The 17713-nt window shown below is 31.1% G+C and overlaps 1 protein-coding gene across 1 annotated transcript; it reads right to left on the bottom strand.

Moving 5' to 3' along the window:
• Window positions 1–692: 692 nt before the first annotated feature.
• Window positions 693–2524, bottom strand: LOC8277646 (zinc finger protein CONSTANS-LIKE 5). The gene is made up of 2 exons (XM_002533641.4): window positions 1592–2524; window positions 693–1384 (listed from the first exon to the last, which is right to left on the bottom strand). The coding sequence occupies exons 1-2, from the start codon at window positions 2372–2374 to the stop codon at window positions 1001–1003; spliced, it is 1167 nt and encodes a 388-aa protein (XP_002533687.2). The 5' UTR covers window positions 2375–2524; the 3' UTR covers window positions 693–1000.
• Window positions 2525–17713: the final 15189 nt, after the last annotated feature.

The raw sequence follows: 17713 nt of genomic DNA, 5'->3' as shown, positions 1-17713 counted from the left end.
CAAATCCTAAAAAATGATATTCTAATTATATTTTTATCATATCGACTAATAATTTTAAAAAATAGTATATCAAATATTATTTATAGTATTAATTTTATATGTAGTTAGATATTACTTAATAAATAAATAAAAATATTTTTTTTATTTATTAATTAATAAAGTCTTAAAAAACTAAATTTTTTATAAAAGGAGACGCTTGCAAATATTCTAGATTGTTATTATCTTTAAAATATATCAAGTAACTATAAAACTATTAGAAATTCTACTACTACTACTAATAATAATAATAATAATAATTATAGTAGTAATATATTACGCATAGATAAACGATCAATATACATACGAGAGATACTATATTTTGCATAAATTTAAATTTTTCCTATTTATGTATTTTTTTTTTTGAAAAATTCTTTTTTATTACTAGTTTCATATTTTATCATTTTCTTTAAAAGTTTAATAGACTTAAAGTTATTTTCGTGGCTAATATTTGAGAGAATTTCTTATACATGAATATAACTTTTAGTAATTTTAAGATGTCTTAGTTATTGTAAGCAAACCACTTTAAGAATAAAAACTAGAATTCAAACATCATCAAGGTGAAAAGGAATATATATTATTAACAATCTCCATTTCTTTAACTGTAAATTAATTCATAATAAGAGGTTTAAGCATAAGCAAAAATGAATTTGTGATTAATTTTTTTAAATGCAGGAAACAAAACCATTTACTAGAAAAGAAAAATCTGAGTACATAAGATGATAAGCCCTAAGATTGAAAAAAAAAGTTACTGGGCTTTCTTAACAGCTGTTACTGCAAATAGACCAAAGGATTAAAAAAGACTAATTTACACAGAAAATCTTAATCACCAACAACCACTAATTAACACCATCTTAGTGGAGGATTATTCTATTTTTCTGCTTCCAATAATAACAATTAATTATGCTTAGCAAAAGTAACTTCTTCACCACTTGTCGAAATTACCCCTCTTTCTCTCTGTCTATCAAAACGTTGGAACGACGCCGTATTGGGCATCTCCAAGGTAAGACACTGAGGAAGGAGAGTTGTATAGGCGGTCCATATCCGTATCAATTTCGGTTCGTTTCGCGAACCGGCCTTTGATTCTCGGCCTTGTTTCGGCGTAAGCTTTGCGGGAAGCATAGCGTATAGTCTTTTCGAATTTCCTATTCTTTCTCTTCTCTCTGTATCTGAGTACTCTAGCTTCACGATTAATCCCGCACATCTGAGCAGCTTGATTTGTGCTATTACCCGATATTGGGCCACTTGGATCGGTACATGTATTCATGTTTCGGCCGAAAGGGTATGATATATCCGATGTAGAACTCCCATCTGGAACAACCCCAACATCAAGCGATGAAGAAGAAACCTGAAAGAAAGCACATCAAAATTGAAAAAAAAGAAAGAAATATCAGTACGATACCCAGATTTGATATTAATTAATGAGACTCTTAACTAAAGTCTGAATTTGGTTTCCTGACATGCAAGTCTTGAATTCAGATGAGGTATCGAATTCGAGAACTCAGCCATGCAGTACAGGAAGGTGAGTTATCCAGGGGAAAGATGAGATACATACGCTTTGGCTGAGAGACTGAGTTGGGTAGTTAAAAGATGAAAGCTTTGTTCTACAGAAATCAATATCATAACAAATATCATTGTTCATGACTGGAATTGATGATGCAGCTGCTGGCTTAGTAATCTGTACTGGCACAACGCTATCATTAGCAGCACTACTGTGATTGTTATTCTGATGGAACTCCAAATCGAGAAACGGATCCATTTCAGTGAAAAACAAATCACCGCTGCCACCACCACCACCATGACCTGATTTCATTTCATGATTCTCTATACCACCAAGTTTCGAATTAATCATAGTTGATGATGGATTGGGTAAAAGCCAAGAAACACCCTCTACGTCATCATCCTCATGCTGTTGATGATTAAACGCAGCAGAGCCAGCGCCATTATGATCAGTCGGGACTAAGAAATTAAACGGGGAGGACTTAACAATAGACCCGGCAGAGTCGAAGAAAGGCTCGACAGGAACACGTTCGTGTCGGCGAGCGAGAGGATTAGCAGAGTGAATATCAGCATCACAGGTGACACAAAGAGCAGCAGCATCAGCTTTACAAGTGACAGCAGCAGGTGCTTGTTCGCATACTTCACACATCCACACGCGTTCGTGCCTGGAAACAAGCTTATTAGCGGCATGAATTTTGGCGTCGCAGTTTAAACAAAGAAAAGCCAAGTCAGCTCTGCAGAACACGGCTGCTGCTGCCGTTTTGCACGAATCACACCGTCTCGCTGCCACTGTCCAGCCGCCGGTTAAGCTCTTTAACGATTCCATTTCAATACCCATAATTTCTTCTCTTTTAACTTTCGATTTCCTTTTTCCTTTTTTTTTTTTTGTTGGAGTGCTGAGTTTGCTTTGAAATAGAAGGATTGGGTGGGGGCAACAGGGAAGCAGTGAGAGCTGGATCCTTTGATTGCAAAGGAATTGATTTTGGTTCTATCTATCTAGTCAGAATTGGAGGAAATCTGGTTGATGACGAGTGAGAGAAGGACACGTGGGTGCTATATTAACCACATAAATTTCCTAGCTCTAATTATGGGAGTATTGTTTATTATTTATTTGGGTTTTGGTATTTTAATAATGTTTGTGAGAGGTAATTGTCATGGTGTCTGTGCCGACGTGGGACCCATGTGATGGTTAAGTGACAATGATTTCCATATTCACTATTTCTTTTTTTTTCTTCCATTTACTAGTATTATCGTGGGTCAACAAAATTACTACTATAGCCCTTGTTTCGTTGACAATGATATCTGTGTAGTAGGGCTGAGCGCGTGACTCTGAAAATTCTAGACCGAATCTAAAATCCAATATGTAGAACTGAAAATATATATTGATTATTTGATTTTTATCTAAATCGAATAATATTAAATAATTTTTAGTGTAATTTTGGATTTTATTAATTCTCTATATTGAGAATCGTCCAAACCATTCCTATGGTTCTAAACCGAAAAGCCAAGGCTAAAACTAATTTATAACACTTTTTATTTATTATATTTATAATTATTTCTTATAATAAATAAATTTAAATTTAAAATTAAATATAAAAAGTCTTATCATATATAAATCTAACAATTCTATTATAGCAAAATATAAATCTGTTGGCCTAAACTTAAAATAGAAATACTAAGTTTATAATTAATTATAATATTGATTATCCTTTAACTTTATTTCCGATTTTTTAATAAAATTTCAAATTCCCGCCATTATGATTTATTTAATTGAAAAATACGAAATCTAATTATTCTCTTAACTTTAATTGTGAAAAGAATTATTTTAATATCAAACATATTAATATTATCGACTTATTATGATAATATTGATAATATAATATTAATTATGTTTATATAATAATTTTTACTAGTAATGTGTTTTTTAACTTATTAATAGAATATAGTTTTTATTAACCTCTTTTATTTAAACAACATATGTTATCAATCATCATAAATGAAGAATATTAGTTCGTTCAATATTAAACTGCTAATGCTTTATTTACATAATACTAAAATCTAAACAATATTAAAAAATCTTTTGTTATTTAGACAAATAACATCAATAAAGTACAAATTAGTACTCATGCTTTGTTATTTCTTTATAAAAATATGCTAACTTCTTCAAACATGGATATACTATGAGGTTTGATTTTCACTTATAATATCATAACTCAAAATTTATATATACATAAAATTTTAACTTTAAAATATATAAGAAATGTAAGAAATAAAAAAATTTTGAATCTCTATTTTATCTTGTTTTTATAGTGAGCCATCTCATTAGACCTAAATCTCTGCATTGAAATATCTTGAGAATTGGTATGATTCTAGACAAACAAATTTATATTATACTATAGTTTTAGAGATTCAATTTTAAAATCCCTAAATTTAGTACGATTCTAGAAATTTTTCAATTTCTAAATTCCCATAGCCATGCTCATTCCTAATTTTTTTTGTATGAATAGTAATATAGCAAGTGAATAAAAATACCATTATAGTCCTTTTAATTTCTTTTTAGTTCCTGTATTTCATTTGTTTACTGTCTTAGTCTAAAATCAAAAGATAATTTTTCAGTTTGATTCATAATTTCTTAATAGCCATATTTTTATGCATGAAAACTAATGGATCATATTTCTAAAGGTGCATACCTCTTATCTCTCGAAGAGTATATGACAATGCCAAATGCTATTCAAATCAAGAAAATTAATAATCATTATAGAGATGCTTTGGTCAATATTCAACTTGGATGTGTCAAATTGGAAACTCCTACAAAATAGATAAGAACTGTTTGGCTAGAGTTATTGTTAACTAAAGAGTTTATTGGAAGGAGTATATATAAGCCAAGTTATTCTCATACCTAAGGATATCCTCTAAGAAAAGAAACTTACTAATTTAAGCAATTTTAGTCTAATAAAATCATAAGTTTAATGACCTAAATATAGCAAATCTAAAATTACAAATCGTATGTGTAGATCTTAGTTTTTATAATATTCATCTATATTATAGATGAATATGTAATATATCATTTTACTATGTAGGTATTGAAGACAAATATGTAAGCTTTCATAAAGAGAATGAAGGCTCTTATTGGCCTCGTGACCTTATATTAGTTGAATGCCTTAGTCATGATTGAGTGTTTCCTTGTATTGGGTCGCACTTTTATTTCTTACCTAAGTTTTATCCTACTCGGTTTTTCTTGGTAAGGATTTCTAATGAGGCAACTAGACTTTGTTTCTTGCTCCTAGTAATTGATGCATACACGCCAAAATGGATTACCCCATACAAGTCTTAGCTTACCACATCTTAAGTTGATCTCCTATAATTTTTAAAACATAGAGATCAGAGCTGCAACACTTAATCGATCTCTAATAGGAGAGACATGTTCACTCACCACCTCTATCAATTCCTAAAAGATAGACAACCTCCACCTCACTATCTTATCTTATCATGAAGCCTGTTTTTAAGTACTTATTCTTTAAGGCTACCATTATAAATAGTGATGGGGAACATGTAACACCAAATAATGTCTTTTTACATGTTTAAACACTTATATCTTTAACCTTCACCAAAAAAGCGTGGGAGTAGTCCTTCAGGCACAATGCCTAGGCACCATAACTTGTTGTCTTTTGTAGGTTCCATCAATAAAAGTTCACCCATACACACATAAAAAAAGTTCACTCTATATCATTTGGTACAGTGAGCGTCGAAAACAACATTGAGAAAAGTTTAATTACTTATAGATTACCAAATTCAAATGGTAGGATGAACCTAGATTGCCCAACGGATGATAGGATAAGTCTGCCAATAGTAGATGTTGATATGCGATGAGCCCACCAGAGGTAGATTTGAGGATCTCCATCAATAGAGATTTCCAAAGAAATCTGCAATAAAATCCTCGAAGAAGATCTCCATTAAATGAGATCTCTAAGAAAATCCTAAAAAAAGAATCTCTAAGAAAATTCTCATTGAGGATCTCCAAAAAACCCTTAAACTCCATTGCAATAGATCTTTAAAAAAATTCTCAAAGAGAATCTTTAAAGAAAAAACCCTAAAAGGATCTCCATCAAAATAGATCTCCAAAGTAATTTACAAGAAAATCCACAAAGAAGATATCCATCAAAAGAGATATCCAAGAAATTCCCCAGAGACAATTTTCAAAAAAAAAAAAAAAATTCCTAAAAGAGGATTGCTAATGAAATCCTTAAATAGGATCTTCATCGAAAAAAAAATCTCCAAGAAAAGCCTAAAAATGGATCTATATCAAAAGAAATCTCCAAGAAAATCCTTAAAAAGGATCTATATTAAAAGAGATCTCTAAGAAAAATTCTCTAAAAGGATCTCCAACAAAAGATCTCTACATGCTACCCAGAGTAAAAACTAAGAAATGAAATGTATTGAACATTATCTTGTTCCATAAGATATCAACATCTATGTAAAGCCAAAAATCACATCAAAAAAATATTGAGTATTATTCGAGTTTTTAACTCGAAATTTATGGTGGGACAAATTATAATATTTCCATGCATATATAATTATATAAGTTCTTATTTTGAAAAGAACATGTAACAAGTAATTTTACTAATTTTTATTTTTATGTGTATTAAATATAAGTTTTTTGATAGATTTTCAAGTTAATTTAAAATAGTTTAAGTTGAAAAGATATAATTTTTTATCAAACAAAATCTGAAAAATCTTTGAATCTCCATTGTTGTGTTTTGTGTTGTTACTATTTGAATCGAACCGTCCCGAATAATCAAAATGTTAGCGATTTTTATATTACCTATTTGATGTGTCTAAGTTAGTACTCGCAAGAGCACGAACTGTTCTTATAGTAAAGCGGTAAATTTACCACGAGTTCGATCTCTCAAGAAACTATGAGGCCACTTATTATATAGATTAATTATCACCATAAAATTCTAAAAGTAAATCTAAACACTTTAAATCAGTATTTTTGAGAACATAAAACAATATTTATAAAATAAATTAACTAAACAATAAATAAATATGCAATGTAAATGCTTATGATTTAAAACTATATGATAAATATAGTATTTAGCCTAGCCATTTACTTAGTAATCCCTCTGTTTTACTTTAAGCCAAGATCTAATGAATGAGATGGTGATATGCATTTTTCTTTAATTACTCAAGCTAATAATGCAACTAAAGTTTCTTCTACCAACATAGATTGAAGCAAAGATAGTCTCTAATACATTCAACTTAAATATATTCATAACAATTACTATGACTAAATTAATATGATAGTCAACTAATAATAATAATTGAAACTAATAAAGATATGAAGGTAAATAAATCACTTATTGAATAAATAAATAAAAAGGTTCGTACAAAGTAAAAAGGCTAAACTAAACACTTATGAAACTAACTTAATATGTTTAACCCAATGATCATGGTATTAAATAGAAAGATATAAAATAATAAAATAAAAACTTCCACCAGATTTAGAATTTCTTCAAGTAGGAAGATAATTAGTCCACACTTTCCACTTCTTGAAATCTCCTTAATTCTTAAAAGAACAATAAAAACTAAAACTAAATATTTATGGAAGATGAATTGTAGAGAATTGCAGAGAAAAGAATAATGGATAGATACAGGTGGGAGATATAGTAGAGAGCATATATGAGAAAACTCTCATCCTCCTCATGGAACTAGGTTTATAGACATATATATATAGAAGAGTCCTCATCTAAGTACAAGATTTCTAAAAATTATCTTCTACAACTCTTAACTATTTTAACTTAAGTAAATAACTAATAATAGTCCATAATTACATAAAAGATTTAATTAATTCTCCCATTAGGTCTTGATATATTTGGCTAGGCCCGTGCTTAGCCAGTTCACGCGTCTTAATCTTGAGTCTTAACATAAACAAGTCTAATTAAGCTTTTTTTTTTTTAGTATTTTGCTCTATATTTTTCTCTCTTGGCTAGTAAAATGAGGTAATAAACACTCATTTTCACTATAAAAAAATATATCATTAAAGCTCTAACATACCCTAAATAACTATATATAATTTAGAATTATCACTATGGTTCTAGATATCCAATTTTAAAAACTTTTGAAATTCGATCTGATTCCAAAGAATTTCCAACTTTTGGATTTTTCTAAACCATGATCATATTGAGTTATTACTTGATTTTTTTTAATTATAAAAATTAAAAATCAAAATTAATAAGAAAAAATAGAGCATATGAATAGAAAAAATTGTTTAATTTAGAGAGTGAAATAAAATAGGTATATACGAGAGAAAATATGGACCCATTTATTTTTGACACCACCATATGAAAACGGTTCTCTATTTTATTTAATCTCTAATAATAAGAGGGGCATGATAAGAGATTATTGCCACTTTTGTCCTTAATTAAGCTTTAAAATAGTTTAGGTGTTAATGTACATTTTTCACCAAATATAAGAGATAAAAATACATCTTAAAAGAATAATAAAAATTAAAATAATAATAAAAATATTTTAGATGATAACTGAGTACCATAAGCTAACCTGTTCCACTTGAGAAAGGTAGGGTTGACCAAGTTTGTATCCCACTATAATATGAACTCTAATAGATCGTGTCGTGGATGGACTCTAGTTAGAGAGTCCGACCTGACTTAGAATCCTTCAGACAACCAAGAGAACAAGTTCTATTATAACTAAGCTGACCTACATCGATGGAGTTCTATTTCTAGTAGGACAAGATTACTATTCAATGTTTATATAAGAAATGGGGACATCACGTTTCAGATACATGTTATCTTACATCCTTATGCACTTTAGCCACCCTCTTACAAATTACTGACTTTATAATTAGAGTGAGTGGTGGGACAACCTTGTCAAATGCTTTCTAACCATCCTTGTAGGTATTCCAAAGATTAAGGTCAACCTTCAAAGATCTTTGTTGATAGCTCGCCCTTGTTGATCGAGTTATCAGTTGGCGCCGTCTGTGGGAAACTTTGTGCAAAAAGCTTTGTTTTTCCACCTCATCAAGCTAAATTTCATCGGATCAAATTCAGATTAGAGATGTTCAGCCACCAAAAACTACAAAGGGAACCAACGACCCTCAGTTGGACCCCAAAGTCCTCTGTAGGATAATAAATCATCTTTAGATCCGCCTGGACCCGTCATTCCATCTCCTAGCCTTGGAGGAGAAATTTTTTCAATAACTTCATGCTCGAGAAAATTTTCAGTGGAAACTACACTTGAAGAGGTCCGCCTCCAGTCGAAAATCTTTTGGCTCTTTAGTAGAGGGAGATGGGACAAAGACCTCCAACACCTTTGTCTCAGGCTCCTATCTTTACTTCGCTTGTCATGCCTCACAGCCGACCTCCAGCCCTAGGTCTTCCTTAGATTCCTTGGCAGCCATCACCAAAGGACGTCGTCACCATGTATAATCGGCAAGTGGAAGAGATGAAAAAGTATTATGTGAGTGTTCTACCTCAAACTCTCATAAGGCAGCCTGTGGCAGTAAGCACCAGCAGAACTCCTGCAACAACCGAGCATACCGTCAACATTGGTCCACCGCTGACCATACACATCTCGAGAACGATAAATACTCGGACGGAGGATAATAGATCTCGAAATACGAACAATTGAGCTAGGGATACAAAAGAGGAGAGTTCTAGTTCTCAACCCACGATTCTGCATGGATTAAGGATACTATCAATAAGAGAATCAATGATGCTCTGAGAAAAATATTATGCATGAAGGATAATGAGAGAAAAGGTCATCTCCAAAGGTAACCCCCTATGTCCGAGCATCCTGGCAGAGCACTTTTCTATGAAGTTGAGACTGAAAAGAAGATTATATGAAAGAAAAGGCAAATGGGTCGATGAGCTTTACAGTGTTCTTTGGTCATATAGAATAACATTTAGAACGACAACTAAAGAGACACCTTTTAAATTAGCTATGGGGCAAAGCCCGTGATACTAGTAGAGATGGAAATGCCAACCTTAACGGTGTAATATTATGAGAAAATGAAGAATGAAGAACATATAAGGTTGTGCCTAGATTTTGCTAAAGAGTGAAAAGCAGAAGCCAACATACAAAATGAAGCCTATAAGCACAGAATGGCTAAATACCATGATCAGAAAGTCCGACTTAGGTCATTCTACCTAGGTGAACTAGTAATGAGGAAAGCCGACATTAGTAAAAGAGGAACTGGTGTTGGCAAAGTACAGCCCAACTGGAATGGCCCCTATAAGGTCATAAAGGTACTCAAAGGAGGTGCATACAGAATAGTCGACATGGTAGGCAGAGAACTTCCTTGGTCATAAAATGTCCAAGTACCCAAGAAGTATTATCAATAAACTTCAATGATTGCACTGTGCAATGCATATTTTGAGTTTAAATATTTTGGCATTTCATTTCCTATTTTGATTTCTTATATTTTTTACTCATTAATAAATACACCATTCTGAGCACATCATCAGTGCATTATAAAGACGCTACTTAGATGCACTTAGCACATTTTTAGTATATTATGTTAAAGACGCCATTTTAGGCATGCCAAGCTCATCTCAAAGCACTTAGCACATTCTCAATGCATTATGTACAAGACGCCATTTTAGGCACGCCGAGCTCATCTTAGAGCACTTAGCACATTCTCAGTGCATTATGATAAAGAGGCCACTTTAGGTGCATTGAGTTAATCTCATAACCATTACTGACCATAATAAAATGATCGAGCTATCATGCTTAGCAAAACATCCGGATTTAGAATGAGAGCGAATCAGAAAATCAAGTCAATAAATATCAAAATAATTATAAAGTTGTGAAGCTCAGAACTCATTTACAATGTCCTGAGCTTCATTGAGGTCACCCTCCACAACAAGATTATCTGTTGAGGGAGGAACTACATTAGTAACCTCAGCTCCCACTTGCTCTCCATCTTTAATTCCTTCAGCAGCTCTCTCCCGTGCTTTGTTGCCGATCTCCTCGATGTCTAGTTCCTTTAAGAAGGTTAGGTTAGTATTTGGAAACTTAACCTTCATAGCCACTTTAACAACCTCCTCATTATTTGGATAGATGAAATGACATCTTCGAGTAGAAGTCGTCCTTTTCAGCCTCCAGATTCTCACTAATTGATGTATGATCAATAAGCTTAGTGGTAAAAGAAGCACCTTCTAATTCTAACTCAACAGTGCATAGATTGGCAGTTCTTTTCTCGCCTGCAATTGAGCTAAGCTAGGTAGTAGCATTCTCAACCTGGGCCATTAGCAGCTTGAAGCTCGCTCTCCCGTTTTCGCTCTCGAGCAGTAAAAATCTTTAGACTATTTTTGAAGGATATGCTCGAAGTTCTCTACTTTAATTCGATCATGAGAAGCTTGCTCACTTAGTTAGTTCTCATAATTTTTTCAAGCATTACCCAATATCACAACCTATGAGAAAAAGTGTGTATTAAAACAAGAAGAGGAATAAAAGCAAAGTTGATAAGGTTAGCCTTGAAGTTAATCAGGCCAGCAAGCTCTTCAGCCAAAGGAGGCGTCTGAGCTATCGGTCCCACCCTATATTTTCTCTCTAAGAAAGTCCGAGAATCAGGACATCGATTAGTAGTAGGAACGCTGACCTCCATGCAGTCGTCCTTATTTATCAGCCGAGGACACTTTCTGCGATTTCCAAAGGAAGAAGGAGGACATAACACCAAAGCTTGTTCTTCAACCAGCAACTTTGAGCTCAGGTCTGAAAAAGCTGTGCTATCCTCAAGAGTGTCGTTTTAAACTGGGGCACGTGGAAGAGTAGGCAGAGCCAAGGACAAGATGGCAAACCTCTTGCCCTTGTTAAGCTTGATCTTCTTTAGCTGCTTCAAATCAATCACTGGAAAAGAAAAAGGAAATAAAAAGATCAAATTAGAGAAGCATAATTGGTACAAAAATGGGCTGAGTAGGTATACCTGGAGAGCTGTCATCTTGATCAGCTATGTATTATTCCAAAGTTTCAAGTTTGGCCAAAAAATGAGAAATAGAGGGGAGAAATAGTAAGAGGAGTCCCTCATTTTCTAACATTTAATAGGACTTTACAGTTGTTTAGGTCTTCCTTAAGATTTACTTTTGGTTGTTTTCAAGTAGGCGTCATATGCCATGTCCTCGAAAGATTGGTGAAGTCTGATGGATGAGAGACAAGAAAATATCGATCTCGCCAATTATGAATTGAAGATACAAGAACATCTAAGATTTTATGACCAGCTTGGGCCCAAAGAGAAATAAAATTGACTGCTCGAGCAACTAAATAAAAGGTGGAGAAGAAATATAGAGTAGGAATAAAGTTAAAATACACAATTGCTTAAAAGCAACTAGAAGGAGGATAAAGTTGGGATGAAGCTAAGCTATAGAGATATTATTATCTAAGATCACAACTTTGATAAAAGGATCTAGGGTAACCTAAGACCGGCTTTTAAGTGCTCTTCATACAATACTATATGGTTTACCTAAGGAGTGTTGTTACTGAGAAAATGCTTGGGACACTCCTTAAGGATGAATTCAGAAGGGATGTTATATCGAGCTTTAAGGTCTTGATGCGTGAAAGGTCCTTGATAGAAGGATAGAGGTGGTAATCGTTCTCACCATCCTTAGGGGAAATTTCCAAGTTGTCACCCTCTCCCTAATTAGAGGAAGGCGCCTCTTTATCGGCGGAATCGCTAGTAAGATTTTGAGAGAGAGTTTGTTCATAATCCTCTCTGGCATTCCTAGTGCTAGCATTTTCTGGAGATTCCATCTAGCAAAGCAAAATGGCAATCAGAGAAAGAAAATAAAAGAAGAAGAGGAAGAAAGGCACAAATAAACGAAGAAAAATGATAAAATATAATGGACTTATTGGTGAGTATCTGCAGAGATCCTCAAGGATAAAGCAAGAAAATAAGAAAAGTTGCAAAAGGATTTTAGCAAGTCGATGGCAGAAGAAGAAATGAAGGAAAAGGTGATAAGAAAAAAAATTAGAGGAACCTATAAGAAATGCCAAAAAACCAAAATATCTCTCAGAATTATGAAAGAACATTCTAAAACTGGGGTTGTAATCGTCCTTCAGCAAGGCATAAATGATAAACAATTGTCATTATGAAAGGCGCGACACATAAAATGTTAGTGGGCATGTCAAACATCACGAACGTTTAAAATTCAAACAATAGAGCCGAGCCTACTTCCTACCTTCTACCTCCTGCCTGATTAAGCATAATGTGTCAGTTGAATGCTATAAAAACACCAAGCTCGTTATATGGCAAGAATTATCGAGTACTAGTAAAATAAGAAATACCGAGCATAAATACTCTTAGACAAAGGGGGGAGGGCTACTGATAACTAAGTACCATAAGCCAACCTGTCCCACTCGAGAAAGATGGGATTAACCAAGTTTGCATCCCACTATGATATGAACTCTAAGAGATCATGTTGTGGATGGACTCTAGTTAGAGAGTCCGACCCGACCTAGAATCCTTCGGACAACTAAGAAAATAAGTCCTATTATAACTAAGCCGACCTACATCTATGAAGTTCTACTTCTAATAGGACAGGAAGACTATTCAATGTCTATATAAGGAATGAGGACATCATGTTTTAGGTACATGATATCTTACACTCTTATACACTTTAGCTATCTTCTTACAAATTATTGACTTTATTATCAGAGTAAGTGACCTGACAACCTTGCTCGGGGCTTTCTAACCATCCTTACCAATATTCTGAAAATTAAGATCAGCTTTCAAAAATCTTTTTTGATAGCTCGCCCTTATTGATTGAGTTATCAGGCGTTAATGTATGTCTTACACTAAATATAAAAAATAAAAATAAATCTTTTTTAATAATAAAACAATAAATATTGAATTTGTGTTTTACTCAAGATTTCATAATGTATCACATTCATGATGCTTTTTTTTTTGGTAAAAGAAATGTGTCAATTAAGTTTATGCTGATCTTGGTTGATTAATTTAGTTTTTATCATAAATAACGGAAAAATGACTCAAATCTAAGTTGTACTAAAATTAAGATTAACACACCTATTTATTTATTTTTTTCAAAAGAGATTGAGAGAGTTAAAGTGTAGAGAAAAGGTAATTTTCCCTTTGAACTTGTATTAAGAGCCAAATAACTCCGATTACTACTTTTCTAATAAATAAACTTACAACTTATATTTTAGAGGAAATTTATGACGCATTTTAAAAAATAATAATAATTTTAAGATTTTTTTAAATCTTTATGTTTATGATTTTTTATTTTTTATTTACAAGATTTTCTACTTTTTAATTTCATAAAAAAATACTAAAATTATATTTTAAAAAATTTAAAATAATATCATTTAACTTTCGTCATTGTCAAATTAGCCAAATGAGTTATCATCAATTTTATCTTGTATCTTTATGTTTGATATCTATGAATTGAAGGATATTACAATAATTTTTATAGCAGTTAATGTGTTTTAATGACAATCAAGAAGTGCGTTGCAAAAAATATACACAATATATCAAAAAATACTAAAATGCTGTTAAAATATATGAAAATAAAATTAAAATAAAATCAACAAAATTATTTAGAAGTGCCAAGAAGGACAGTAATTTTTTCTTTAAAGCATCTATTTGAATTTTTATGAAAATAAAAATATGTATAAGAATAAAGGATAAAAATTATGTTATCATAACTTTATTAAAAAAAATGATATTAAAAAAGTACCAAAAGAATACTTATAAAATACCATAATGCAGTCCTAAGAAAATCATATAAATAAAAATTTCTAGATTTTAAGTTATTAAAGAAAAAAGAATTTTGGATTGTAAAAATAAAATTTTGCAGCCGAATTCCCTTATATATGTATCCAAATTTTAGGTGAAGGAGGCGTGTCTAACTCACTTAACATAATATAGTATAATACTAAAAATAAGCTAAAAATGTACTGATAGCTCCTTAAATTTTTAGTCAAATCTTAATTGAATTCTGAAACTTTAAGTTGAAATAATTAAGCTTTTAAACTAAATAATACATAACAATTAAGCCCTTTTATGCAACTCCATTGCTGCTATTGTTAACTATACGGATAACCCTAGATTTTGACCAAATCTCATTAAGCCCTTAAAATTTAAGTTAAAATAATTAAATCCTTATACTAAATAATACCGAACAATTAAGTCCCTCTATGCAACTCTATTATTACTATTATTAACTATTTTTATTGATAATGACCCATATAAAATGATAACTAATAACATAAACATACCTAAATTATAAGTTCTATTTTCTTATATTTCTAAAAAATAATACAAAATTTAAAACAATCATTTCAATAAAAAAAAGATAAAACCTATATTTTCATACCTAGATTTTATTTTAATCCTTTCATTTTTCACATCTAGGTTTTATCTTTTTTTTTTTTCAAATAATTATTTTAATTTTTGTATTTTACATTATTATTTAGAAATATAAGAAATAAAATTTATAATATAGGTGTCTTTGAGCTATTGGTTATCATTTTATGTGGGCCATTATCCATAAAAGTAATTAACGGTAGTAGTATTGAAATTGCACATAGGGGTTTAATTGTCTCATATTATTTAGTTTAAGGACTTAATTGTTCTAACTTAAAGTTTAAGGGCTTTATTGAGATTTTTTCAAAATTTAAGGAGTTATCCATATCTTTTGCCAGAATAGTTAACGGTAATATTAACAGCGTTACGCAAAAAGGCTTAATTATTTCATATTATTTAATTTAAAAGCTTAATTGAAATTCAGTAAAAAGTTTTAGGGATTATCCATATTTTTATCTAAAAATAATAGATATTGTCTATATAGAATAAGAGTTTCCATTATAGACAAATGCAACAAAATTACTCTGTATCTTCTTGTGAATTTAAAAAAAAAAAAAATCCTATCTTCTACTCAAATATGATTTTATCAGTTAATATTCACTCTCCTGGTTTCCAATTCTTTTTTACTCGGACTATTTTTTTTAAAAAATAAATTCTTAGAGTATCTTTAATATACTCTTTATATATGTTAAATTCATTTTTTTTATAAGTTACGTCATAAATTATAATTTGAATTAATTTAATTAAATGAGAGTAAAATGAATGAAAGAATGTTAAAGCCCAATAAATTGATTTTAGTCTGAGGTTCAACCAATACTAAAATGACTAGAACTAGCCACTTGATTGGTTAGACTTTTCATCCTTATAACTTGTTTGTATCTCTTATTTCTTAAGGAAGTGTGATCTCTAATACACCCCTCAAGTGCAATTGGTATCTGACTTTGACGCCCAGTTGTCACTTGAGATTGAAATCCTCCTCCTAAAATTTAAGATTTTATTGAAAGATAACATCAACACCAGATCCATATTCAGAGATTCGGTCACTGGGATTGGACATCCAGACGAAAAGTCAGAAAATTAAGAAATTGGGCAAAATCTGCTCTAATACCATATTTATGACTTAAATTAATTTGATTAAATGAAAGATAAATGAGTGAGAGAATGTTAGAGCCTAACAATTAGCTTTTGTGCTTGGATCCAACCGGTACTAGAATAACTAGAACTAGCCACTTGGTTAATCAAACTTTCGTCTTTATAAATTGTTTGTATCTCTTATTTCTTAACAATATGGGATCTCTAATAGAGAATCAAATTTTACTCCCTACTTTATATTTTTTATAAATGTACTACAAAGTACTATACACTTGATAAATTAATATTTGTAATTTCTATTTTTTACTGGTAAATTAAAAAGAAAAAATTAAGACCATTAATATTTATCAAAAGTAAAATAAAGAATAAAATATAAAAAATCATTAAATTTAAATAAAATACTTTACTCTTTATATTTAAATATTTTAAAATACTTTTTATTATAAAAATTATACTTTGAAAATAAAAATCACCAAAATACTCTTAAACCATTTCATCGACCACCCACCATTACCACCGCATCAAATATCCACTTCCTTCACTTTTGGACCAATTGTATAAGACTAATTTTCTTATAGAGTTATATAAACTTAAATTTTAAATATGTGTAACTACTATAAGCTAATAATTCAATGATGAAACTGTATAGGAAATTAAATATCTAAATTTTAATAGTCACTTTTCCTTCAAAAATATTTCTCATATATATGGAAAAGAAATGTAAATAAAATTATGATTTCATGCCACTAGTAATACGATGAATGAAGAAGGAAAAAGAAGCTTCTATTAGCACAAAAGGATCAATTTATATAAGCAAGTGGAAAGCAATGTAGACTTTATATCTGGAGCAGGATCACGCACTACGCATCTTTTGTTTGGTGCTTATTTGAAAGTCAACTCAAAAAGGACTTGGATACCCTAGTGAAATGCTAATCGAAATTCTCATTTCCATTGCATATCTCAGTTAGGTGAGCGTAGGGCAAATCAAATTGCATAAAAGACTAGAAAAGGACTTTGGTCAATTGGGGCATCTCTTCCAAATAGGAGTAAGAAACATGTTGGCTGAATCGAACTAAATTAATGCATAATAGGCTGAGTTTATTTAAAATTAAAGCATATGGTTCAATTCGATTTAAATACTATTAGTAGATGCGATATTTAAGATTTTGTTTAGAAAAGTATTCAGTTAAATTAAATTCTTGGAAAATCATGTCAGTTTGTATTATATATTTAGTTATTTGGTCTAAGTATTTTCTTTAAACAGATCTAAGGCCAAACTGAAATGCAGCAACAATAAACATTTTGAAGATGAGAATTAACTAACTAGAGCTTCTTTTTTTCAATGGCAGATCAGTCAACCTTTGCACTAATGAATAGGTCCCTGGTGTGATTGATGTTGGGTTATTCTCAAGAGGGCAAACACAATTTTACTATTGTGAATGAACCGATTGATTATGAAGACAATATGTGAAATAGAAGAAAAGAATAGAACTAATATTCCAAGATATTAAAATCTGAAAGCACTTATAAGGAGATAAAATATGATATTAAAATTAACATTGAGAAACTTAGATGACTAACTTTTGAGTGTTAGAGCCCATATATGATGCATATCACGGAAAGTGATATTATGTAGTGCTAATTCTATGGATTAGTGAAATGACTTTTAACCATTGAAGTTGCTCATTGATCTTTTTTTATATTGACATCTATCTTTCTTTAAACTGCAAGACAAACTTGACAAGATAC

This window comes from Ricinus communis, chromosome 3 (assembly GCF_019578655.1).
Source record: "Ricinus communis isolate WT05 ecotype wild-type chromosome 3, ASM1957865v1, whole genome shotgun sequence".
Classification (NCBI taxonomy): Eukaryota; Viridiplantae; Streptophyta; class Magnoliopsida; order Malpighiales; family Euphorbiaceae; genus Ricinus; species Ricinus communis.
Note: the sequence above shows the minus strand (reverse complement) of the source record. Positions and strands in the feature narration are given on the sequence as shown.